General features: G+C 43.2%; 2 protein-coding genes across 2 annotated transcripts; one reads left to right on the top strand and one right to left on the bottom strand.

Moving 5' to 3' along the window:
* Positions 1–2371: 2371 nt before the first annotated feature.
* On the bottom strand, positions 2372–7345 carry LOC123452023 (potassium transporter 18). Its single transcript, XM_045128597.1, has 10 exons — positions 7035–7345; positions 6432–6600; positions 5890–6115; positions 5158–5403; positions 4954–5004; positions 4398–4655; positions 4257–4309; positions 3951–4065; positions 3611–3865; positions 2372–3537 (listed from the first exon to the last, which is right to left on the bottom strand). Exons 2-10 carry the CDS (start codon positions 6549–6551, stop codon positions 2504–2506), a joined length of 2358 nt encoding a protein of 785 aa, XP_044984532.1. The 5' UTR covers positions 6552–6600; positions 7035–7345; the 3' UTR covers positions 2372–2503.
* An 8409-nt stretch (positions 7346–15754) lies between these two features.
* LOC123452024 (probable protein S-acyltransferase 19) lies at positions 15755–21027 on the top strand. The gene is made up of 9 exons (XM_045128598.1): positions 15755–15975; positions 17451–17564; positions 17671–18072; positions 18162–18230; positions 18308–18379; positions 18550–18675; positions 19141–19221; positions 19313–19501; positions 19630–21027. Exons 1-9 carry the CDS (start codon positions 15931–15933, stop codon positions 20599–20601), a joined length of 2070 nt encoding a protein of 689 aa, XP_044984533.1. The 5' UTR covers positions 15755–15930; the 3' UTR covers positions 20602–21027.
* The last annotated feature ends 369 nt before the right edge of the window (positions 21028–21396 follow it).

Consider the following 21396-nt stretch of genomic DNA (forward strand, 5'->3'; position numbering starts at 1 on the left):
CCATGATAGGTCTTCGTGTGCGTAGGAAATTTTTTGTTTCCCATGCGACGTTCCCCAACAGTAGTGTGGGGGTGTTTAGCTCGCTCGGTGCGTGCTTCCGGACGGTAGCATAGTTTATGTGTGCCAGGTATCTGAGGATCGGCTTTGTAAGAGGGCTACCTCACCATTTTGTATCATTCGGCCGTGTACTTCTGTGGTTGTTGCTTTATATATAAAGCAGGGCGAAAGCCTATTTCAAGAAGAATGCAACATGCAAGAATGAACATAACTTGGACGCGAAAAGTGTGGAATGTCGTCCGATTCAGGATCTTAAAGCTATTATTCATAGCTCCAAATGCACTCTCAACCGGCTAGAGTGTCTAAGATTGAACAATATTGCAACAGCCCTAGGATGGTTCCTAGAAGGGATCTCGTTTATAGGGTATTTGATTTTCCTAGAAGGTGAAAGAACACACACCGACAAGCATATCCAGCGTATACCTGGCCATATCTCGGGCCGGGTCGGGCCCAAAAAACCCGTGGTGCAAAATCCAGGCCTGACCCGGCCCGGTCCGACCATCGGGCCTAATTTTTGGGCCCAAGCCCGGTCCGGACCGACGTAGACGTAAAAGCAGATTTTCACGGGCCCGGCCCGGCCACCAGGCTTGATTATCAGGCCCGAGCTCGGCCGTGGGCAAGGCCGGGTCGGGTCGGCTGACCGGGCGGGGCTGCCCATGGCCAGATATAATCCAACATCTCATAGGCAGAACTACCATCGGAATATTGATCCCATCAGGTCGAGACATAATAAGAATATTAGCTTCATGGGCTGATCCTTCACAACCAGCTAAAACATATGTGACCTTTAGGTCAAAGTCACCAAGTGAAAACACATTGTGGCTTATGTGGTGCTTTCTAACCCTCGCTACTAGGTAAATATTATTATGAAAACATACTATTATGACCTTTATTATGCAAATACAACCATAATATGGGCATGAAAACATATTATTATGACTCTACTAAAACAATACAAAGATGTCATGTCATGAACTACAAGTAGTGTTTACCTTGAAACATGGATACCATCTAGGGCTCGTACGGATCATGGTAGAAGTTTGCCTAATTTGTATCTTGATCATCTCTCTTCTGAACTCCTCAAGAGTGTACAAGACTTACTGAAATGTGTTGGAAATGGTCTCACTAGATCTCCTGAACATATTGTAAATAACCCCGAATCTTTGACTATGACCAAGAACATGAAGGAACAAGCAAACTTGCTCTTCCACATATATGTGAATGCTATCTTTTAGCTGCCCTTGTCCTAAACGTCTCCAAAAACTTGGCAAAATGAGTTCTTCGCATTTAAAGCATATTCACGATCTCTAGATCGTTGTTGTTGTAGATGTAGTTTAGATTCGCTATCCTCTTCCTATCTCGGGTTAACATTGGATCATAACGGATGACATGCTTATCACTCCGATAAACCGCTCTCTTGTGGACCAACATGACCCTGGATTAAATCACAACTATGAGTGTTGTTGTCCGAATAACCAGCTTCATCGGTTCGGCCATACCAACCTAATGGCGAAATTAATGTTGTGGCAAGTACTGGCGAAATCGACCTTGCATCCTACCTAACGAACTAATAGAGCGGGGGGGGGGGGTATAGTACTTACACCCTTTGGAGCCGACGACCCGTCCATGACACAGACGAGGACGTCGAGGAAGATGACACTGACTCCGAGATGAAGGGAAGAAGCACTTCCTACTGTTGGAGATTGAAGTCGCCGACGACACCGCTTTTGCAGATTTGAGTCATCGCTGCCAAAAACGAAAGGCTGGACGCCAAGGAAGACGAGACAGACTCCGAGATATTGGGGAGAATCAGTTCCTGCTTCTCGAGATTGAAGTCGTCGCGGCCACCGCTTTTGCATATTTGAGTCACCGCTGTAAAAAAATGAAAGACTGGACGTCGAGGAAGACGAGACGAACTTCGAGATGAAGGGGAGAAGCACTTCCTCGAGATTGAAGTCGTCATCCCCCCCCCCCCCCCCCCCCCCCCCGCGCGCTTTTGTATATTTATGTCGTCACTGCCAAAAAGAGAAGGCTGGATTTGTCCTATTGGTAGAGGGGAGAGTAAATTATTTAAAAAATCATTTTTTTTTTTGCATGGGTTACGTATCATTCAAGTTCAAATGCACCAGCTGTTTTAGAACGAAATGCAAATATTTCGCTGACCCTAAAAATAACCTGAAACTTCAAAAGAAGTTTCATAAAAAAATTAAACCTAAACCTTGGTGCGACATGATGGTAACAAGTTGACTCTAATATGATATGTATTCATATCTTAATTGCATAATTTGATTCAGATTCGTATCTGAATTTGCACTACACTGAAATTTACGGTTTTATTACCAAAATTTACCTGTTCCAGATATGTAAAATCAATTAGCCATCATTTCTGTAGGGTTCTCCTGTAAAATAATCTACACACAAACACAGTGATTTACATCCAGTTTAGCTACACATAGAACACCTGCCCAACATTCAGCAGGCTCTCATGGGGAACATTGAAGATGGCGCTGTTCTCCCTGCAGATCTTCCTCAGGAAGGCGTAGAGGTAGTCGATGGCGAGCTTCTTCAGCGGCCCCGAGTCCCTGCGAGCCCTGATGACGGTGTTCCCGAGGATGTGCACGACCCCGGCGTCCCTGCACGAGTTCAGGAACGCGACCTCGTCGCCCACGGTCTCAAACCCCAGGGTCGCCGTTGTAGTCTGCGCCGACGACATGGACCCCGGGAGGTTCGGGGAGCGCACCGGCACAATGGAGTCACGGGAGGCGTAGCTGAGGTCGGCGGCGGACCTGGCGTCGTTGCTTGCCTCGTCGATCAGCTCCTGCTGGTCCAGGGCGCTGTAGTCGTCGGAGTCCGAGTACTCCTCCATCATGCTCTCCAGCCGGACGAAGAGCAGCAGGCTGCTGAAGAGCATCTTCTCGAAGTCGTCGTCCTTCCTGTGGATGTCCTTGTAGCCATACCGTGCCACACAGCGGAACATGTGGAAGTTCTTGGGGCCGATCCGCTTCACGAGGAACCGCTCGTCCAGCGGCACGGTGTACACCGGCAGGTACTTGACGCAGACGAACACCAGGGTGGAGTGGATCGCCGGGAGGTTGGTGATGAAGTGCGAGAAGATGTGGGGGACACCACTCGCCAGCTCCGTGTACACCAGGCCTATCCCGGGCACCCGGACCAGGCCGAGGCTCGGGCCGAGGCCCAGGATCCACGCCATGGACACCTTGCTGTGCATCTCGAACTCGTAGCGCTTGAGCGTGCCGTAATGCCACACGTACATGATGAGGAGGATGGCCGCCGCGAACACCAGAGGAACCCAGCCGCCCTGGTCAATCTTCTTCATGACGGCGGTCAAGTACGGGATCTCGACGACCAGCGACAGCACCGTGAAGAGCAGGACCAAGGCCCAATGGCTGCGCCATACCAGCAGCATTATGGGGATCATGAGAAATGTCGTCACAAGCATAACCATTATCACAGCTGTACCTGTTCATGCAGCATGCAACACTCATGTTAGCAACCGTGCTAATTTTAGAGAAATACAAGCATTTCGTTTTACCATAAGCATTTGCAATCTGGGACTGATTCTTGAACCCAGCCGTGACGGCAATACAGAGAATCAGGAGGATCCAATTAATATCGGGGCTGTATATCTGGCCAAGATACTTCTTGGAAGTATGGATGATCTTCACTCTGGGGAAGCAGCCCACCGCAAGCGCTTGCTTGATGATTGAGTACGTTGCGGAAATAGTTGCCTGGCTAGAAACTATTGCAGCAGCCGTTGCAACAACAAATGCTGGCCAAAGTATACGCTCTGCACCAAATAATCATGTCACTATGTATTCTAATAAATACAGTATAATCACATAATCGGGGTTTTCCCTATGTCTGAATTTTACCTGGAAGAGAAAAATAGAAGGAGTGGGAGACTTTGTCTTTGTGCGTGGCTATATAGGCAGCTTGACCAGTATATTGCAAAAGAAGACATGGGAACACAACCGTCGTGAAAGCAATCTGCGTTTCGAAATGATAAACGATGTTAGCAAGCACCAGCAAGCAAATGGACTGATGTATGTACTCATGTGAAAGTTATATTATTGAAATGTAAATCTACTACCTGCACGAATATAATAATGAATGCATTCCTACTAAAATGAAGATTAAAATATGCACAGTGAAGGACTATCACAACCAACAAATGGTACCTGAATAGCTTGCACAGGAAAATATGACAGGTCAGCGAATAGAGCTTCTGTCCCTGCAGCATGAGCAAAAATGTCATGTCTGTTTATTAGCCAGTTTACAAAGGACGAGGCAACCTCTAAATTCAGGTAAGGATTTCAGACCTGTTATGCTGAGCATAATCCCACCTAGCGAAGCCCAACTGGTCTTCCCCCGCTTAAAATAACGATATACATAAATAGGATTGAATGCCTTGAGAACCGATCTATCATATGTATAAATGTTTACAGCCCCCAGGACTCCAATAAGTATAAACCAAACAAATACTATTGGTGCAAAAAGCCAGCTGACTTTGTCTGTGCCATAGTGCTGCATACTGAACAGTCCAATCAATATCATCACAGAGACTATTACAACCACATCTGTCAAGGGAAAATAATAAAATGAGTCAGTTAACACTAGGTCTAAACTCTCGGTATTATTTGTATAACAACATTAAATGTTCCCGTTCACACTACCACTACAAAGTTCCTACGATAAAAGGCAATGCTTAAAACCACAGCATGATAAGCTTATCATTCCACGGACAAAACAATATGGTGAATTATTTAAGGTTGGAATCAACATTTGTGGTTAAATAAATATCAATTGCAAATTTTGGCATGCTCCTCTGAGATGCATAAAAGCAGAAAAAGTACTAGTTTCAAATTGCACATGTACCATTTCTCATTCTGGGTTCTTCGACCTTTATTCCGCCAGTTGCAGAAAGAACTGCAAATTGTAAAGCAGTTGTTAATATCAATTCTCTGAACAGTATCATATTTGAGAAATCTGATACTCCGTCGGATCCAAATTAATTGATTTGCATCAATTAATTTGGATCGGAGGGAGTATTAAGTAATGATAAAACATGCATGTACTCACCTGATATGGCAGGAGTGAGAATTCCATCTCCAACAGCCATGCAAGTACCAAAAAGGACAAGAATAAGAATGACATTCTTTCTGAATTGGTGCCCCTCTAACCACCTTTTGATCTTTGCAGCAAGAGACTTCTCATCATATGTCTGACGGCTGTATGTTGTTAGGTCTTCATCGGTTTTGTGTTGATTGGGAATAATGCTTATCTTTGCATGCCGGCAAAGCAATGAATAAAGAGCAAAAGTTCCACCTGAAAAGACAAAAAAGCTATTAGAAGATGTGGTTTATTGTCAGTGGCACACTAAACTCTGTGTACCTACTTGAGGCAGCTGCACAGAAAAAACTTGTGGCAACTTAGCAGAAGGGCACGGGCCCATCTTAGAGTGACGGCTTTATAGTCCATTATCAGCCTTTTCCGATGATAGGATTACTTAAATACAAAACAGCTTTTTTACATGGGGAGGATAATCAGTTTTTTTTCAGGTGTTACAAAAATCTCTTCATACTGGACACTAGAACGTTTAGAGCCGAACCAATAAAAGGCCTACATAACTGTACTGTCACATGGACTTTAGGAAGCTCTTGACCAGAATTTCCTCTGTATGGCCATACACATTAGCCTTTCATTTTCAGGTGATCTTCAGATGTTCATAAAACATGCTATGTGTATTACTGCATTATCTCGAACAAATAAGACAGACCACTACAAGCAGTTTAACTGAGCACAAATTCTTACCTTGGCCGTTATCGCTTGCCCTCAAGACGATAAAAACATATTTAACAAGTGGGATGAGAGTAAGGGAGTAGATAATAAGCGAGAGTGCCCCAATAATTTGCTCCGTGTCTTCAATCTCGTTAGGAAAGATATTGTAGAAAACATAAAGGGGCGATGTGCCTAAATCTCCAAACACCACACCAAGGCTTTGGAAAGCTAGTTGTAGCATCAAAACTGTTGGGTAGGTCTGCACATACAAGAGGGGAAAACAGGGCAAAAACAAAATCATTTACTTACTAGCATACTTCATCTATTCATTTTTCAGAAATTCAGAGTAAGGACACCAAATAGCTCTGCATCTTAGGCAACGTCTAAAAATCCATGCACATGGATAACTATCAGGAGAATGCAATGCTGAAAAGAATGTGCTACAAAACACAAAACTGTGATGCTCAATGGTAAAGCCATGTTCTTAACACATCACATTAGTTCTGTATCCTATTGGCTAAGCTTCAGATATATAGAAAACTGACAAATACTTGGATGATGATAGCAGCAATCACCTTTTCTCTGTACATGTTCCTCAGTCTCCCGGCCTCTGCGTCCATGGGCTGATCAAGGCTCTTCTCCAGCTCCCACATCGCCCCCTTGCCCGTGTCCTCATTCGTCGAAACGGTCTCCATGAGGTTCAGACTTCAGGCCAGTCAATCAGCAGCAGAAGTATGTCACAAACTGCAGGCATCAAGAGAGTCAAAACCAGCTCAGTCCAACTGTATTTGTCTTTCCCTCTTACTACATACAAACTCCAACAAAAACACATAGTGATTGCTGCACAGAAAACATGACAACCAACGACAACATATCTCCTTTTCTTCAGGAATCTAGACGAGAACTTGTTTGTGAGGATCTAAACGAGAGCATATGGTTCCAAAAGGCCCAGAAACAGTCAAAAGCAACCACAAAATTCCAGATGCTCGATCAGATTGGTTCTTCAGATTTGAATCCGAGCACAAGACTCCAGCTGCATACATACAGGAGAGCAAAGCCGGGGCGAAGACCAGAGGGTTCCAAAAGGCACAGAACAGAAGCAGTCAAAAGCAAGCAGAAAGGCCCAGATGTTCAAATCTGTTCAGGAGAAAGATTCGGGGGGCCGGGACGGCGAGCACCTGCCACAGGGGACCAGCGACGCCTCGTCAACCATGCGTGGCAATGAGCGAGGACGAAGAGCCGCCGCCTCTGCCTCTGCCGCTGCCGCCGGTGAGGAGCTCGGCCGGTTGCGGCGGGGATGCGCGCCGCCGGGCGCGGGGGAGGCCGGGGAGAAAAATCGGAACTTTGATTCTTTGCGGCGCAGTCTTTTCTTTTTCTGTCAGAGTTTTTGGATGTGGAGCAGAGAGGAGTGGAGATGATTTGGAAATTGTCGCTGCACGGCTTGTCCTCAATTATTTGAGGAGCATAAATGGGAGCCATTGATTGGGCCAATTGTTATTGCGCTGTCAAATTCTTTTTATTGTATTTTTCTTTTTATTTCTTTTTATTCTATTTTTTCGAGGAAACGGCAGGAGCGCTGTCAAATCATGCACAATGTCAACGTCAGCGTATGAGTGTTTGTTAATCCACCCAAACCTCATAGGATAAAAGTCAAAGCCGAATTCTTTTTGTGCGTCGTCGGCGTCGTCGGCGTCGTCGATGGTAGTGAGCATTGGAGTCATGTTATTCTTGAGAAGTTGTCTTGATAAGTTAGTTGTTGTAGATGATGATGCTTTACCTCGGCATATTATAACAAAATTTGAGCTTGTCTATGGCTACTTATATGGTTAGTTAAGTGATCATGGTACTTTCCCCGCAAAAAATGTGACGATGGTACTTCATTCGCTTGTTCATCGTGTAAGACAAGACAACACAGGATCCCGATGCTAGCGGACACGGTTGTCAGCATCGCGACCCAAATAATTAAAACCACATCCTTCGAAAACGACTTGGCACGAAATGAATCATGCCACCGCAGACCACATGCGAGAGAAACATAATCAAATTTTGTTTCCGTACGCAAGAAGATAGCGATATGAACCTAATGACAACGTATTTTCTTTTTTGCATTTGAATTAATCTAAGTGGGTACACTTTTTTTTTTAGAAGTTCTCTAAGTGGATCCACATGGAAGCATGTCTCTTCTTGGTGTTAAAAAAAGAAATAACATCACTAGCGACCATAGAATTCGCGTTGGATATTCAGTTTGATGTTAGAACTTATAAAACTAGATGATGCCCGCCGCGTGGCTGCGGAAACCTTGGTAAAACACATGCATAAATAGATGCTAGAAAACTAAAACTATTACAAAACCAAATTTAAGAATGCTTTCGGGATATATTTTGAAAACAATAAAGTATATGAAGTATGTGAAGTATGTGACAAAATATTGTGTCAAAAGCGAAATCTATTGAATTGAAGTCAAACGGGGTGCCATTTTTAACCAAAATGTGTAACATATGTCCTTCATATGTTTGCTCGCTCCAAATATACAATATACAAATATACGTAGGTCATGCTACGAAAATCGTGTAACATGATCGCGTATGCCCGCATAAAAATAAGTGAGATAAATTAACATGCATGGTTGGTAAAGCGACATGGTTGCATAAATAGATTAATGCATAAATTATAAATTATACCTGTGCCACCCGTCGGGCTTCAATACAATCGTCTTCATCCGATGAACTCGAAGAAAAACATACCACATGCCGGAGAAACATAATCAAACTTGTCTTCGTAGGCAAGAAGACAGCAACAGAAACCTAATGACTATGTATTTTCTTTTTTGCATTTGAAATAATCAAGTAGGTACACTTTTTTTTTTTGAGAAGTTCTCTAAGTGGATCCACATGGCAGCATGCCTCTTCTTTGTGTTAAAAAGAAGAGATAATATCAGTAGTGGCACAACTCGCGTTGGATGTTCAGCTTTATGCTAAAACTTATAAAATACAAATTTATGATCATCTTTCTTTTAGAGAAGGAGGATGACCCCCGGCCTCTGCATCTGGAAGATGCATGCGGCCATTTTATTGATTATTCTCGAGGATCTTATAAAGTAGTACAACAAAATGTCTGAATCCGCCATCTTGGCAACATCTGCCGCTACATCTATCCATATGATGAAGGGGTGCAAGCTAGGCCAAATACCCAGACCTCTTACCTAAGCCTAACATCTAAAGCCGGAGGCCTCGACCGAGCCACATACCGGGTCCGGGGCACAAACCGGTCTGACGCACGCACATGTGTCGCAGCCGCCATCTTCCACTGGTCCATCTTCAGAGCAGATTGAGGTGCTAGCCTTGAAAGGTGCCTCCGTCATCGACGCCACCATGACGCCAAACGACGCCCTCCACCTACGTGAGTCCATCTCCAAGCAACGGACGCAGATCCATGCTAGGATAGGGCCGCACCACCACCGCCGCCCACCATCCACAAGCGCCACCCAGCCCCAAGGTTCCCAAAGCGATGCCTTCAAGAAGGGAACGCCGCCGTGAGCGCCGCCGCCGCCCAACAAAGTTAAGGCTTTCGCCTGGGAGACCTAGGGGAAGGGGAAGTGAGGGGTTCAGTCCATATCGACGCCTCCAAGGAAGGGAACGACGCCCTCAGGCGTCGTCGTCGACGCGGCCGACTATGGCCGGCCAGGGATTTCGTCCGAACTAGATCCCCGCCACCAGCAACGCCTCCTGAGCAGAACCGGCGACCCAATGAAGCGCGGCCCGACCAGGTTGGCCCGCACGCCGAACAGGGAAGGAGGGGAGGCGCCAGATCACACGCACCAGCCACCGCACAAGCCGTCGCCGGACGCCAACGACCACCGAATCCCGCCACCCGCACGGTCGGGACGTCAGATCCACCGCCCGCACGGCTGCTAGCATGCCGTGCATCGCCAAAGGAGCCGCCGCTCCAGATTCGGGGCTCCCCACGCAGAGACAGGGCAGCCTAGGCCCCGCCGCCACCATCCTTGACGCTCCCGGCTTGCCCGACGGCTGCCTCAGGCGGCGGCGAGGAAGGGAGGGGGAGTGGGTGAGACCTGGGGGCGGCCAGGGTTGGATGCAACGTATTTGTGTGCAGCTACAAGGACTGGAATACGGCGTGACGGTGCGCCTAGATTTATGATCATCTAACTTGTTCTTAACTTGTTATGTGATGCAAATACGATGATTTCTACCATATCTGACTTACACCTTACTAGCATGGCATGTAAAATATATGATAAATATCATTTAAAGGGGCCAAGGTTCGCACTATGCTGCGTAGGCTGCCACAGCAGGCAAATGTCACGCGAACCTCAAGCGGCTATCAGGCGTGCATTTTTCTCAGCCACGCTGGTAAAGTCACCAACCAAACAACCCCTATGTCTTAGATCATCTACAACCGAACGCCTCAAATGCTTCTTGATATGTTCACGGATGCGTCCAATGGCCGAATGAGAGAAAAAGAATAAAGTGACCCAATCAGACCATTCATATTATTTCTATACGTTCGGGCTATCCGCGAATCCTTGTATCAATCTCAAATATGGAGAGGATATGATGGCTCGCGGACGCGACCCTACTCCGTACCATATTTTTCTTTTCTTTATTCATTATTTTTTCTTTCTCTTTCTCTCCATCAATCACATGCAAGTGTCCGGACATACGAGGAAGAAAATGATGAGTGTGTCTGCGGACAAGGCTGGTTACTTACCGGGTGCGTCCGTGGGCGTTTAAGGGTCATATTTACCATGTCCGGCTGTAGATGCTCTTATATCATTTTCTTAAAACACGTGGCCCTGTGAGCTCAAATTGGCTATGATCATTGTAGCTCATTTTGCATCTTTGTTTTTTTAGAAATTTGTAGATAGCATGTAAATTATGATCCCGGTCAAAAAATTAATGTTCAAATATTCATGCTATAAATATTGTTAATACAAACGAAATAACTTATTCTCAAAACTGTTCATCTATTATTTTAAAAATATGTATACATTTAAAACTATTTTATGAATTACAAAATGTATGCATAATTTAAAATAACAGAAATATGTGTAAAGTTATAATTCCAAATATTATTTTAATTATATACAAATATTTCAATAATTATATGCGCATTTGTATAGTTCAATTTCCATATAATTACATATTCATAATTTAAAATTTAAATAGTTGATATGAATATTCAGTCATGTCAAATATAATACATAGGTTTATATTTTAAATGTTTTATTCACTAATCATCGTTTTTATGTATAATATTTTATTACTTACGTTTTACCAAATATTTTTTATATAATACTCAAGCTTATATCTAAAAAACCCATTTACTATTCATCTTCTACATGTATAGACAATAGAGCTTGAAGATTGTCATTTGTTGTGGCCTCGTGGGTTCGAGACCTAACGACTTCTTTATTTTTATGTAAAATTTTTGCTCATCTATGAGTGGTAGAACTTTTGTACAATCTTTTTGAATTGAAAATTTGAAAATATTTGGAGTACTTTAAATTTTACAAAAAGAAATCCATGAATATATTTTCATTACTAAGATCATAATTTACCTATAAATTTCTAAAAAAATCAAAGGTGCAAAATGGGCTTCGCACTGATGATAGCCCATTTGAGCTGAGGGACCAGGTGTTCTAACTAAAGGGTTATAAAAGTTTGTTATCAGTGTGAAACAACAAATGTCATTGGGTGTATTGGTTCACCTTGTATGCCCGTATGCTAAATGTTGTGGGTTCGAATCCTTCTCTTCAAACTACATTAATCATAAGAGTTCACAGAAATATGTCACCGTCGAGCACATGCGGTATATGTGGAGCTGAGGACTCATGGCGTCATTCCCATGTTGGAATGATCTATGTTGAGATGCATCTGGCCCCTTGTGGACGGGGAGCTTGCAGAAAACCTACTGGAGACTACCGAACCCAGTGCTAAGCAATGGATGTTTTCTATGAGGGACACAATATTGCATGCAACATTTGTTAAACTAGCTGTGTTGTTGTGGGTCATTTGGTGGGCGAGGACAAAAGCCATCCATGAAAAGATATTTCAAAGCCCGCCTACTACATATCAAAGCCTGCCTGCTACATATCAATTCTTATCCGATTCATTGCAGATCTAGATGCTATGCCAAACAAGATGGTGAAGGGTCCTATTAGAGTAGCAGACAGAGGAGTTCGTCAAAAAGCTCCTATATGTAAGGAAGGTGGTAATTTCTTGGGCAACTCTGCTATTGTGATACACGGTATAAAGGACGTCGTGACGTTGGAAGCCATTGCAAGTCGTGAAGCTCGTTCTCTCGCCGAGGACATTATGATCAATAATTTCATTTGTGGCCTCTAATTCCAAACAGGTTGTGAAGACACCACAAGAGGAAGTAATGGAGCTTATGGTAGTATCATTACTGAAATTAAATGTAGGACTTCCTTGTTTAATTGTATATTTACTTTTGAAGGCCGAGATGCCAATAACGATGCAGATAGGTTAGCGAGGTTTTGTCATTCTCTTGATCGGGGGAGACATGTATGGATGATCCAACCCCATGATCTGTTTTGTATTCCACTTCATGTGGCTCTTGAGTAATAAACTTGGTGATACCCCTAAAAAAACTAAATTAATCATTTTTCTTCTTATAATATTCACTAACAAGTGGGTCTTCCTTAGGCTTTATTGTGTAACTACAAAAATTAGGAAGCACCGTATTTGCACCAAACAACAAATCAGATGACCATAAATCCATATTTTACAAGTTTTAGCACCAAACTAAACATCCAGGGCTAGTTCTTTGTCCGTCAGTGATATTACCTCTAGAAGAACATGTCTCTTGTGTCCTCGATAAAGACATGCCCACAAGATAAAACAATGGACGTTTGCCAACGTTTGGCCCAACCATGAACCATATGTGTATCCTATGAAAGATCCACCAAACTAGAATGTGTGGATTGAGCATAAGGAGCTCTTATGTGCCTCTTTAGGGCAGTTGCACTTTGAGATTAATTTAAATGGGTGTCTTATTTAGCTCGGTCATTAAATTTGGTATATTTTTTCATTCATAATTCATATTTTCTATGCAAGTTTTTTATTAGTAAACTTTTTGTAATTTTTTTTATGTTTATCAAAAAACATTGTACATATTTCAAAATAAAATGTTAATGTGCTGTCTAAGTGTTATTCCTATATGTTATAAAAAAGCGTACTATGACTTAGGAAAAATGTTCATGAGCTCAAAATAAAAATGTGCATGCTCCAAAATAAATTTTCATGGATAATAAAAAATATTATTCATGTTCATGAACAAAATATGTTTGTATATAAAATCTCATATATATCAGAATTTTTTTATTATGTGTTTTGAAAAGAACATGTATTTATGAAAAATATAAAAACATTAAAATTAGTTAGATGTATAAGTAAAAATATTCATGAATTTTCAAAATGATTAAGGAAAAATGTAAAAAAAAGAAAATGAAAATGAAAATTTTATATTGAGAGAAAATATGGAAAATAGAACGGAACAGAAAGGGGGACTTATGACACAAGATTAAACAGGGGACTTATTGAAACGTTTGGCCCAACCATGAACCATCCTTCTAGCCTATTAAAGGCCCACAAAACTAGAATATGTGGATTGAGCATAGGGAGCCATCATATGTGCCGTTTTAGGGCAGTTGCGCTTCGAGACTAATTTAACTGGGGGGTTTTATTTAGCTTGGTAATTAAATTAGGTATAATTTTCATCGATAATCCATTTTTTATGTAAAAGTTTGTTATTAGTTAAAATGTTATAAAAATGTATTATGCTTATCAAACAAAAATTGTGCGTATTTCAAAAATAAAATGTTAATGTATTGTCAAAATGTTATTCCTATATGTGATAAAGGTATACTATAACTTAGGAAAAATGTTCACGACCTGAAATGATAGTACGCGTGTGTTTTAAAATAAATTTTCATGCATAATCAATAGTATCGATGTTCATGAATAAAAACAATTGTATATCAAAATAAAAAAAAGTGTTTTGAAAAGAACATATATTTATGAAAAGGATAGAATTATGAAAATTAAATTAAATGTATAAGTAAAAAATATTCACGCATTTGCAAAAATAGGAAATTTAAAAAAATACTAAAATTTAAATGGAAATAAAATATTAAAAAGGGAAAATAGAAGGCAAAAAGGGGGAAATGCAACAAATATTAAAAAATGTGGAGTTTAATCTTCGAATTTTCCAATAAATAACCGTGGGGGTGTTTTTTTTGCCCTTTTTAGGTCTAAGAGTCCAATGTGAGTAATACCATGCACGTATTGCTAAGAATATTTTGTGAGAAGATATGGTTTGCTTTTCTCGTCAAAGAAGAAAGTAAACTCGCTCACCGGAACCCCCTTGACTGCATTGTATGAAGCCCACATATTCTCTACATTGTTGTGACAAAGGCATCCCTGACTTTGCCACATGATCAAGAATGAAAGGATGGGATCGTTGCAAGTATTGGTCTGAGCACTGTTCATAGAAAATATTTGGTTGGTCGTGTGTGTGTGGTAGTAAGTATTGTTTATAGCGCATGTAGCATCCAATCTTGGTGAGTGGTTTTCAATCCGACTGATGGAATTGAGCAAATGCAGAGGTTATTATCCACCTCTGCATTTGACACAACAAGCCAGAGAATCCATATCGTCTATGAAGGGTGTGGAAGCGATAACTTTGACAATGTAAACAAATCAATAGAGATTATTAACAATGATCATATGCCATATGAAGCGGACTCTATAATGTTTTGAAGGCTGCTAGGCCCATGTGCAATCACAGACTCGACAAATGACAACCTCCATAGTTGTTCTTTTAGTGGTTCTTTTTTTAGTTGGTTTAAATTTTTAGTTTCAATTTAAGCAGAATTTAGTCCAACATATACGTTCATAATCACCATCAAAGAGGATTAACATAATTATGAACTATTGGTAAAAAGAATATTGCATTACATATATTTTTGAGGCTTAGATGTTGTTAAGCAACATCGCCTCGAGTAGGTCCCCCGGCTCGGGCTAGGGCTCGATGCAGACGGGGACGAATGGGAGGAGGAGGGCAACGGGACAATGGCGCTTGAGGCGCTAGCTCGATGCCTCCCGTAGCAAGTGGACCCGTCGGTGCCACGAGAAGTGCCAGATCCCTCGCTGTCACCTTCACGGGCACCTGATCCCTTGCGACCATATGGGCCGTGAGGTTTTGCTCGAGGTGATGGTGTCACGTGGCGGCCCTCTATGGGCCACCACAAGGGAGGCAAGGTGACAATAATGGGCGGGTGATCAGCGGTCATGTCCTCCCACCTACCCCTCGTCGATGATTATCTATGCATGGTGGTGCGTGTACGAGCCGCATGGAGCTTCAAAACCCAACTATGGGCCCGAGAAGAAATCTCCCCTCCCATGATGGTGGTGGTTGGATTCAAGGCCTCCACAACTTTCATTTTGGAGCCTATGTGGTGTTTTTTTTGAGCGAGTTCCGTCAATTTTAAGTTTTTAACGATCGCTATAAGTCCAGTTTTGTGTGCTGGTCGTTATACTAACGGTTTTGTCTGCTGGAGTTGTTCTAAAAGATCGAGACTATTGGTTGTTAAGTCAGATGAGAACATTGATCATTTAGATCACCTGGACCACACCTTTTTTTGTTTATACTTTTGCCACGCCGTCTTACCTAAACTCACCAAATGGCAACTCAAAGCATAAACAAAAGCCCTCAATAGTCCGGCATTGGTTGACCTAATCATTCCCCCCAACAAATCCAAAGAAGGGCATCACAGGTCACCGCCGGGCTAGAGAGAGAAACAAAAGCCATGAATGAGAGAGAGAGAGAGAGAGAGGGATGGCCCACCCACCAGACAGGGGTTTAATAAAATTCTTCCCTCGTCATTATTCTTCTTGCACTGCAAAAAAAAACTACCAACCCCCCCCTCCGCCCCACACCCCCCCAACAGCAGCGGGGAGCTGGCCTGCCGCCGCCGCCGCGCGCCGCCGGGGAGCCGATCCGGCCACCGGAGGAGAGGCCGCCCTGCCCGCCATGGCGCGGAAGCACGGGTGGCAGCTCCCGGCCCACACCCTGCAGGTCCGTCCGTCCGCCACCCCCATTTTCCTCCCTCCCCTTTCCCTTTCCTCCCAAGCTAGCTCGGATCGGCGCAGCAGCTGGGACGGGAGACCGTACGCGCTCTCTGCTCGGCCGATCCCTAGCTCGCGTCTCCGGTAGCTGTAGCTGTAGCAGGAGCTCGCCGGGTGACTGCGCCGCCCCCGTGAGCTCCCGCCGGAGGAAATTCCCGATTTTGAAGATCTGCCGAGGAGGGAGCCAGCTGGGGCGGTGGTTGGCTGGCCTTCCCATTCCTTTTCTGCTTTTCCGCGTGTCTGCGTGGGTGGAGGCGGGTCGATAACGTCATAATGTGAGTTCCCGAGGAGCTGGGTCACAGAATGGCTTGGGAATTTTGTGAATTCTGCCGGCCCGTGCTCGATTTGGTGCGGTTCTTCGAGCTGCTGCCTAGGGTTGTTCGTCGGCCTGGCCTGCCCCTTTTTGGGTCTAACACAAAGCAGGCTTGATATGTCTTCTGTCCTGTCTGAAATGGTTGTTTGGTAATTAAGCTGGATTTTGCAGTACTGTCTCAAATGGTTGTTTGGTAATTGTAAGCTGGAAGTAGTAGTAGTGTCTGAAATAGGTTGTAGTGCTGTCTGGAAACGGTAAAACCCTTTATGCTAAATAAATTACCCACTTATGCCCTGGAGTGTGGTCTCGGACCTGTTTGCTTGGTCTATTTCTGTCTGCATCTAGCCAAGGGTCTGATTTGACCATGCAAAAGTAATCGATTCAATTGCTATAGAAGAGCTGGTATTTTTTGGTTTGTTTGTCAGTGAATGGTGGTGCAAAATCATGATGTTTCTGTCTGTTTTCTGGATTCTGTTGGCTTATGGGAGAGTTGGCTCAGTTGCTTGGTTTCTGTCCTAAACTTGTTCTTGAGGCCACAACGTTGGCTCTTGTCTGGATTTCGCATTGAACTTGGTGAACCTCGCACGTTTGGTAGAAAACTCTCACTGGTCAAGTGGTGGAAACAACTTACATGCTAATAATGTTCTAGTTTCTTCTGTGGGGAAGGGCCACTTGTCAGATATCTTTGTGTACGGTGGTCTTCTGCATCATATGGAAATTCTCCATCTAGTGTAGTCAATAGATGTTGTTAAGTGACCGTGTCATGGTTTTGGTTCTGTTTTTAAAGAGGAAAGCCAGTTTTTTTCAGGCTTCAAGAAAATAATTTCCCAGAATATTACTGCTAAGCCCAAGCTTGTTAATCGGCATGTACTTCTCTGTGATATATTGCTAATGTCTGCTCTGATGTGCTTGGTATTGTAAATTGTCTTTTTTTTCTACATCAATAGCCTTTATGCATCCAAGTTATCAAACTATGTGAACTAGAAATTATAATAGAGAGAATTGATCATTACTTTTCTGAACTGTTGCAGAAGTCTCAATAGTTCTTTCAAGTTCGTACATTGAAAGGCTTGTTTCACAAATAATACTGATTCATAATATTGTTTTGACAGATCGTTGCAATTACGGTATTCTTCCTTCTGGTGGTTGCATTTTATGCCTTCTTTGCACCATTTCTTGGGAAGCAAGTCCTTGAGTATGTTGCGATAGGCATTTATACTCCCGTGGTAAGTCTTAAAAAGACTCATTGTTTTTAGTGTCTTCCTGATCATCTGAAGAGAGCTATCTTGTGGTATCATGAAACATCATTTCTACTCTTCGCATCACTTCCAGGCATTGGCTGTCTTCATCCTTTACATCCGGTGCACAAGTATTAATCCTGCTGATCCTGGTATCATGGCAAGGTTTGAGGATGGTTTTGTTGATGTACCTGCCAACAGCGATGGATTGGAAGGCATAAACTTGCCCCAGAAAGCAAACAGCGCTATTGGAACACACTCCCCAACATCTACTTGCAGAAGCTCTCTAGATGGCCATTCTAATCAGAGAGGTACATCTGTAGGGGAAGCAAACGTACATGTGAGCTCACAACTGCCGAAGAAAAGATCAAGCTGTTTCCTCTTTGGTGGGCTCGTATGTGCTTTATTTGTTAAGGAGGACTGCCGGAAACCTGATGATTCAGAGCAACAAGCTAGTGGTGAAGAAGCTCTGTTTTGCACATTATGCAATGCTGAGGTATGCTACTTTAGGTTTTGGCTATGCAGCAGGCAGCAGGCTTATTTGAAGCTTATGCTGTTTATTTTTTTTATAAAATAATTTGACAGGTTCGCAAATTCAGTAAACACTGCAGAAGCTGTGACAAGTGTGTGGATGGATTTGATCATCATTGTCGGGTGACTTTCTTGAACTGTGTTAGCATGCCGCCTTCTGACATTTGATTGTGCATAGCTGATACGGGCATCTTTCGCAGTGGCTGAATAATTGTGTTGGGCGGAAGAACTACTTCACGTTTATTTCTCTGATGGCAATCAGTCTCCTATGGGTACGTAAATATGTAATGTTCACCTATTGTACATATTTGTTTTTGAGAGCATGCATGAGAGCTGCATGCAGTAGCATGTCATTTTGAACCCACTTGGTTCTGTACAAGTTTGTGTAAAATTATTCCCTTCCCTTTATGGCACTAAATATTTACAGTTTCCTGTGTGACAGCTTGCAATTGAATTTGGAGTGGGCATTGCTGTTCTTGTCATCTGCTTTGTTGATAACAATTCACCAAGAATCCTCCAAGAAAAGCTTGGGAATGGCTTGACTCGCGCTCCATTTGCTGTGATTGTAGTAAGCACCATAATGAATTATTGAACTTTTTTAGTGTATAGGAATCTTCTCTTGGTTGTAATATCTGGAGCAGCACCTTTCCACCATTAGCTGATGAGGAATTCCAATTTTTTCCCTCTATTTTGCTGCACTACATGCTATGTTGACAAAGTTCTTATGCTATTACTTTAAGTTATTGTTTCGTTTATACCATAAATAGAGTATTATAATTGCACAGCCTCTTGTCAGAATGCATTGATTCTTCATGTTCTTGGTAGCACATTATTTTTACCTTCGGGAAGTGCAACTATTACTTTAGGATCCATGAATTAACTTCTTAGCTCTTGTGCCTATCATTGGCTTAGCTATAGTGCTTACATGTTATATCTAATGTAGAGTAAGCATCACTCACTGGTTCTTACTTTTTAAAACAAGTCTTGTTAGCCGATAATACTCTTAACTGAATTGTAATATTATTATGTCCAGGGTATATTCACACTTCTGTCATTAGTGGCCTGCGTACCTTTAGGGGAACTTTTCTTCTTCCACATGATATTGATCAGAAAGGTTTGCCTCACACCTCATACTTGAAATGTAATACATAATGCAAAGTTTATCTTGCTTTCTCAGCTGTTTTCCTTCTCTATTTCTTTATCAGGGGATCTCAACCTATGATTATGTGGTCGCAATGAGAGCTATGAGTGAGGGGATTCCAGAGGACGAGGAAGGAGCAAATATCATCTATTCCCCGTCAAATTCAGCAACAACCGGATTCAGTGTTGGAAGTTCTCTTGGCCTTCACCACAAGGGTGCTTGGTGTACACCTCCAAGAATATTTATTGATCAGGTGAGCTGCTTGTGTAAAATGGTAGTACATCTTTGAAAGTTCAATCATGACTCGGCTGGAAAAACATTTATATTGTTGGAAACAATCGTAAGACTACTGAATTTTGTTGTGCTGAAACTTTCAACCAGGATGAAGTGATTCCTCATTTGGACCCTGGGATGGTTCCTTCAACCGTTGATCCTGATGCTGCTGGATACGCTGAAAGAGCAAACAAAGCCAAGAAGCCAGTCAAGATCAGTGCCCGGAGCCTTGCAAAGCTAGACAGAAACGAGGTGATGAAAGCTGCAGCAAAAGCTCGGGCATCATCCTCTGTTCTCCGACCAATAGATGCTCGCCATGGCCATGAAGCTGATATTAGCTCCAGTGGCAATGCCAGCGTCAGGAGTAGCATGAGTGTTGACTACAGTGCTACAAAGGAATCGAGGAGTGAGATGAGGCTGTCTCCTCTACAGAACTCGTATCCACAGAGCCTTGCAAGCCAGGACGACTATGAGACTGGCACACAGACTGCAAGCAGTTTAAGCAGCCCGGTCCACATCCACAAGCTTGCCCCTCATGCTCAATTTCGTGCAGCACCTCATCCTGCTCTACCTCCTGAAAGGCCTGCGCCAGCGATTACAAGGCCACCTGTTCCTACCACACATATAAGCAACAACCCAATGTTCCAGTCAGCCACATCATATGTCAGGGAGAACCGAAGAGCCTCTGTTGTCTGGGATCAAGAGGCTGGTCGGTACGTGTCAGTGCCCATGCAAACAACAAGAACAGGACCCGGTGTTGAGCTGCCTGCAAGAAACCCAAGTTTCTTGGCGAATCCAAGTGGTGAACCAGGCAACCATGGGAGAACTCTTGCACCTGCGAACACAACATCATCAGCGATTCCTTCAGGCCAGCCGTCTGAGAGATTGACGTACACAGGCCAATCAATATTCTTTGGCGGGCCAATCCTGAGCACCACCGGCATAAACGCAGAAAGGAATGAGGCGGGCACAAGAGTGCGCCCGGAGGCAAGCAGAGATCCCAACTCCCACCAGCGGGACATCCGTGGCGAGAAGGCCCGGACAGGGTCCTTCCCGTTGTTTGAGCCTAGGAATTTCTAGGAGAACCTGCTTTGCTGGCAACTGGCTTTGACCGGCTGTTTTACTCCTCTATGTCGTCTGCTCAAGTGCCACCATGACAGTGGGGGTGATGTTGATGCACTGCACCCCATGCAGAGCCCGGGAACTACTGAAATATTTGCTCCTGTCAGGTAGAAAAGAATACAAGGAAGACGATGTTCAGAGCTTTATAGTGAGCGAGGATGGCGCTAACTTTGTTGGATGTTTACGAACTGACCGATACTAGTTGTTTTTCTTTCACATGTGTTAGGAGTTAAGATGTTTGATGCGCTTGATAGGTCGTAGAGGAGCTGATTAAACTGTTCCAGTGTGTAAAACGTTTTGATTTGCAGCTGACTTTCTTCACATTGCAGACTTTGGAGTGTTCGTTGCAAGACTATGATCTATTAATGTGGTAATTGTAGCTCACTTGTGAATGCATCTAAGTGTTTGATTGTTTTCTTTCATTTGCGTTGAGGGAAGGAGTTTTTAAACTCAGATGACACTGCTTGCTGGGTAACTGTTGTTCATTTGTCAAATTGAATTAGAGATACTGTCTGTGATTACAACTAAAGAATTCTTGTTCTGCATCATGAGTTCATGAATAATTAAACTGTGGCATTCATTAGCGCTAACACGTCGCCGTCAACATGCTGACTGCTTTAAGGAAATAGCTGCTTTTTACACTACCCATTTGAACATGTAAAAAATAATGGCAGTAGCAGTTGTTAAACATAGCTTCATGCATCCATAGTTTGTGGATGTTGTAAGGAAGCATCATCGCACCATCACACTGGT

This window comes from Hordeum vulgare, chromosome 5H (assembly GCF_904849725.1).
Source record: "Hordeum vulgare subsp. vulgare chromosome 5H, MorexV3_pseudomolecules_assembly, whole genome shotgun sequence".
NCBI lineage: Eukaryota > Viridiplantae > Streptophyta > Magnoliopsida > Poales > Poaceae > Hordeum > Hordeum vulgare.

Excerpts from the sequence above, each read along its gene's own strand:
- LOC123452023 (XM_045128597.1), bottom strand. The coding sequence starts at position 6,551 with ATGGAGACCGTTTCGACGAATGAGGACACGGGCAAGGGGGCGATGTGG. Across the intron at positions 5,005-5,157 it reads TCTCACTCCTGCCATATCAG|TTCTTTCTGCAACTGGCGGA; the intron begins GTGAGTACATGC and ends TACAATTTGCAG. Across the intron at positions 4,656-4,953 it reads AGAACCCAGAATGAGAAATG|ATGTGGTTGTAATAGTCTCT; the intron begins GTACATGTGCAA and ends TTCCCTTGACAG.
- LOC123452024 (XM_045128598.1), top strand. The coding sequence starts at position 15,931 with ATGGCGCGGAAGCACGGGTGGCAGCTCCCGGCCCACACCCTGCAG. Across the intron at positions 15,976-17,450 it reads TCCCGGCCCACACCCTGCAG|ATCGTTGCAATTACGGTATT; the intron begins GTCCGTCCGTCC and ends TTGTTTTGACAG. Across the intron at positions 18,380-18,549 it reads TGGCAATCAGTCTCCTATGG|CTTGCAATTGAATTTGGAGT; the intron begins GTACGTAAATAT and ends CCTGTGTGACAG.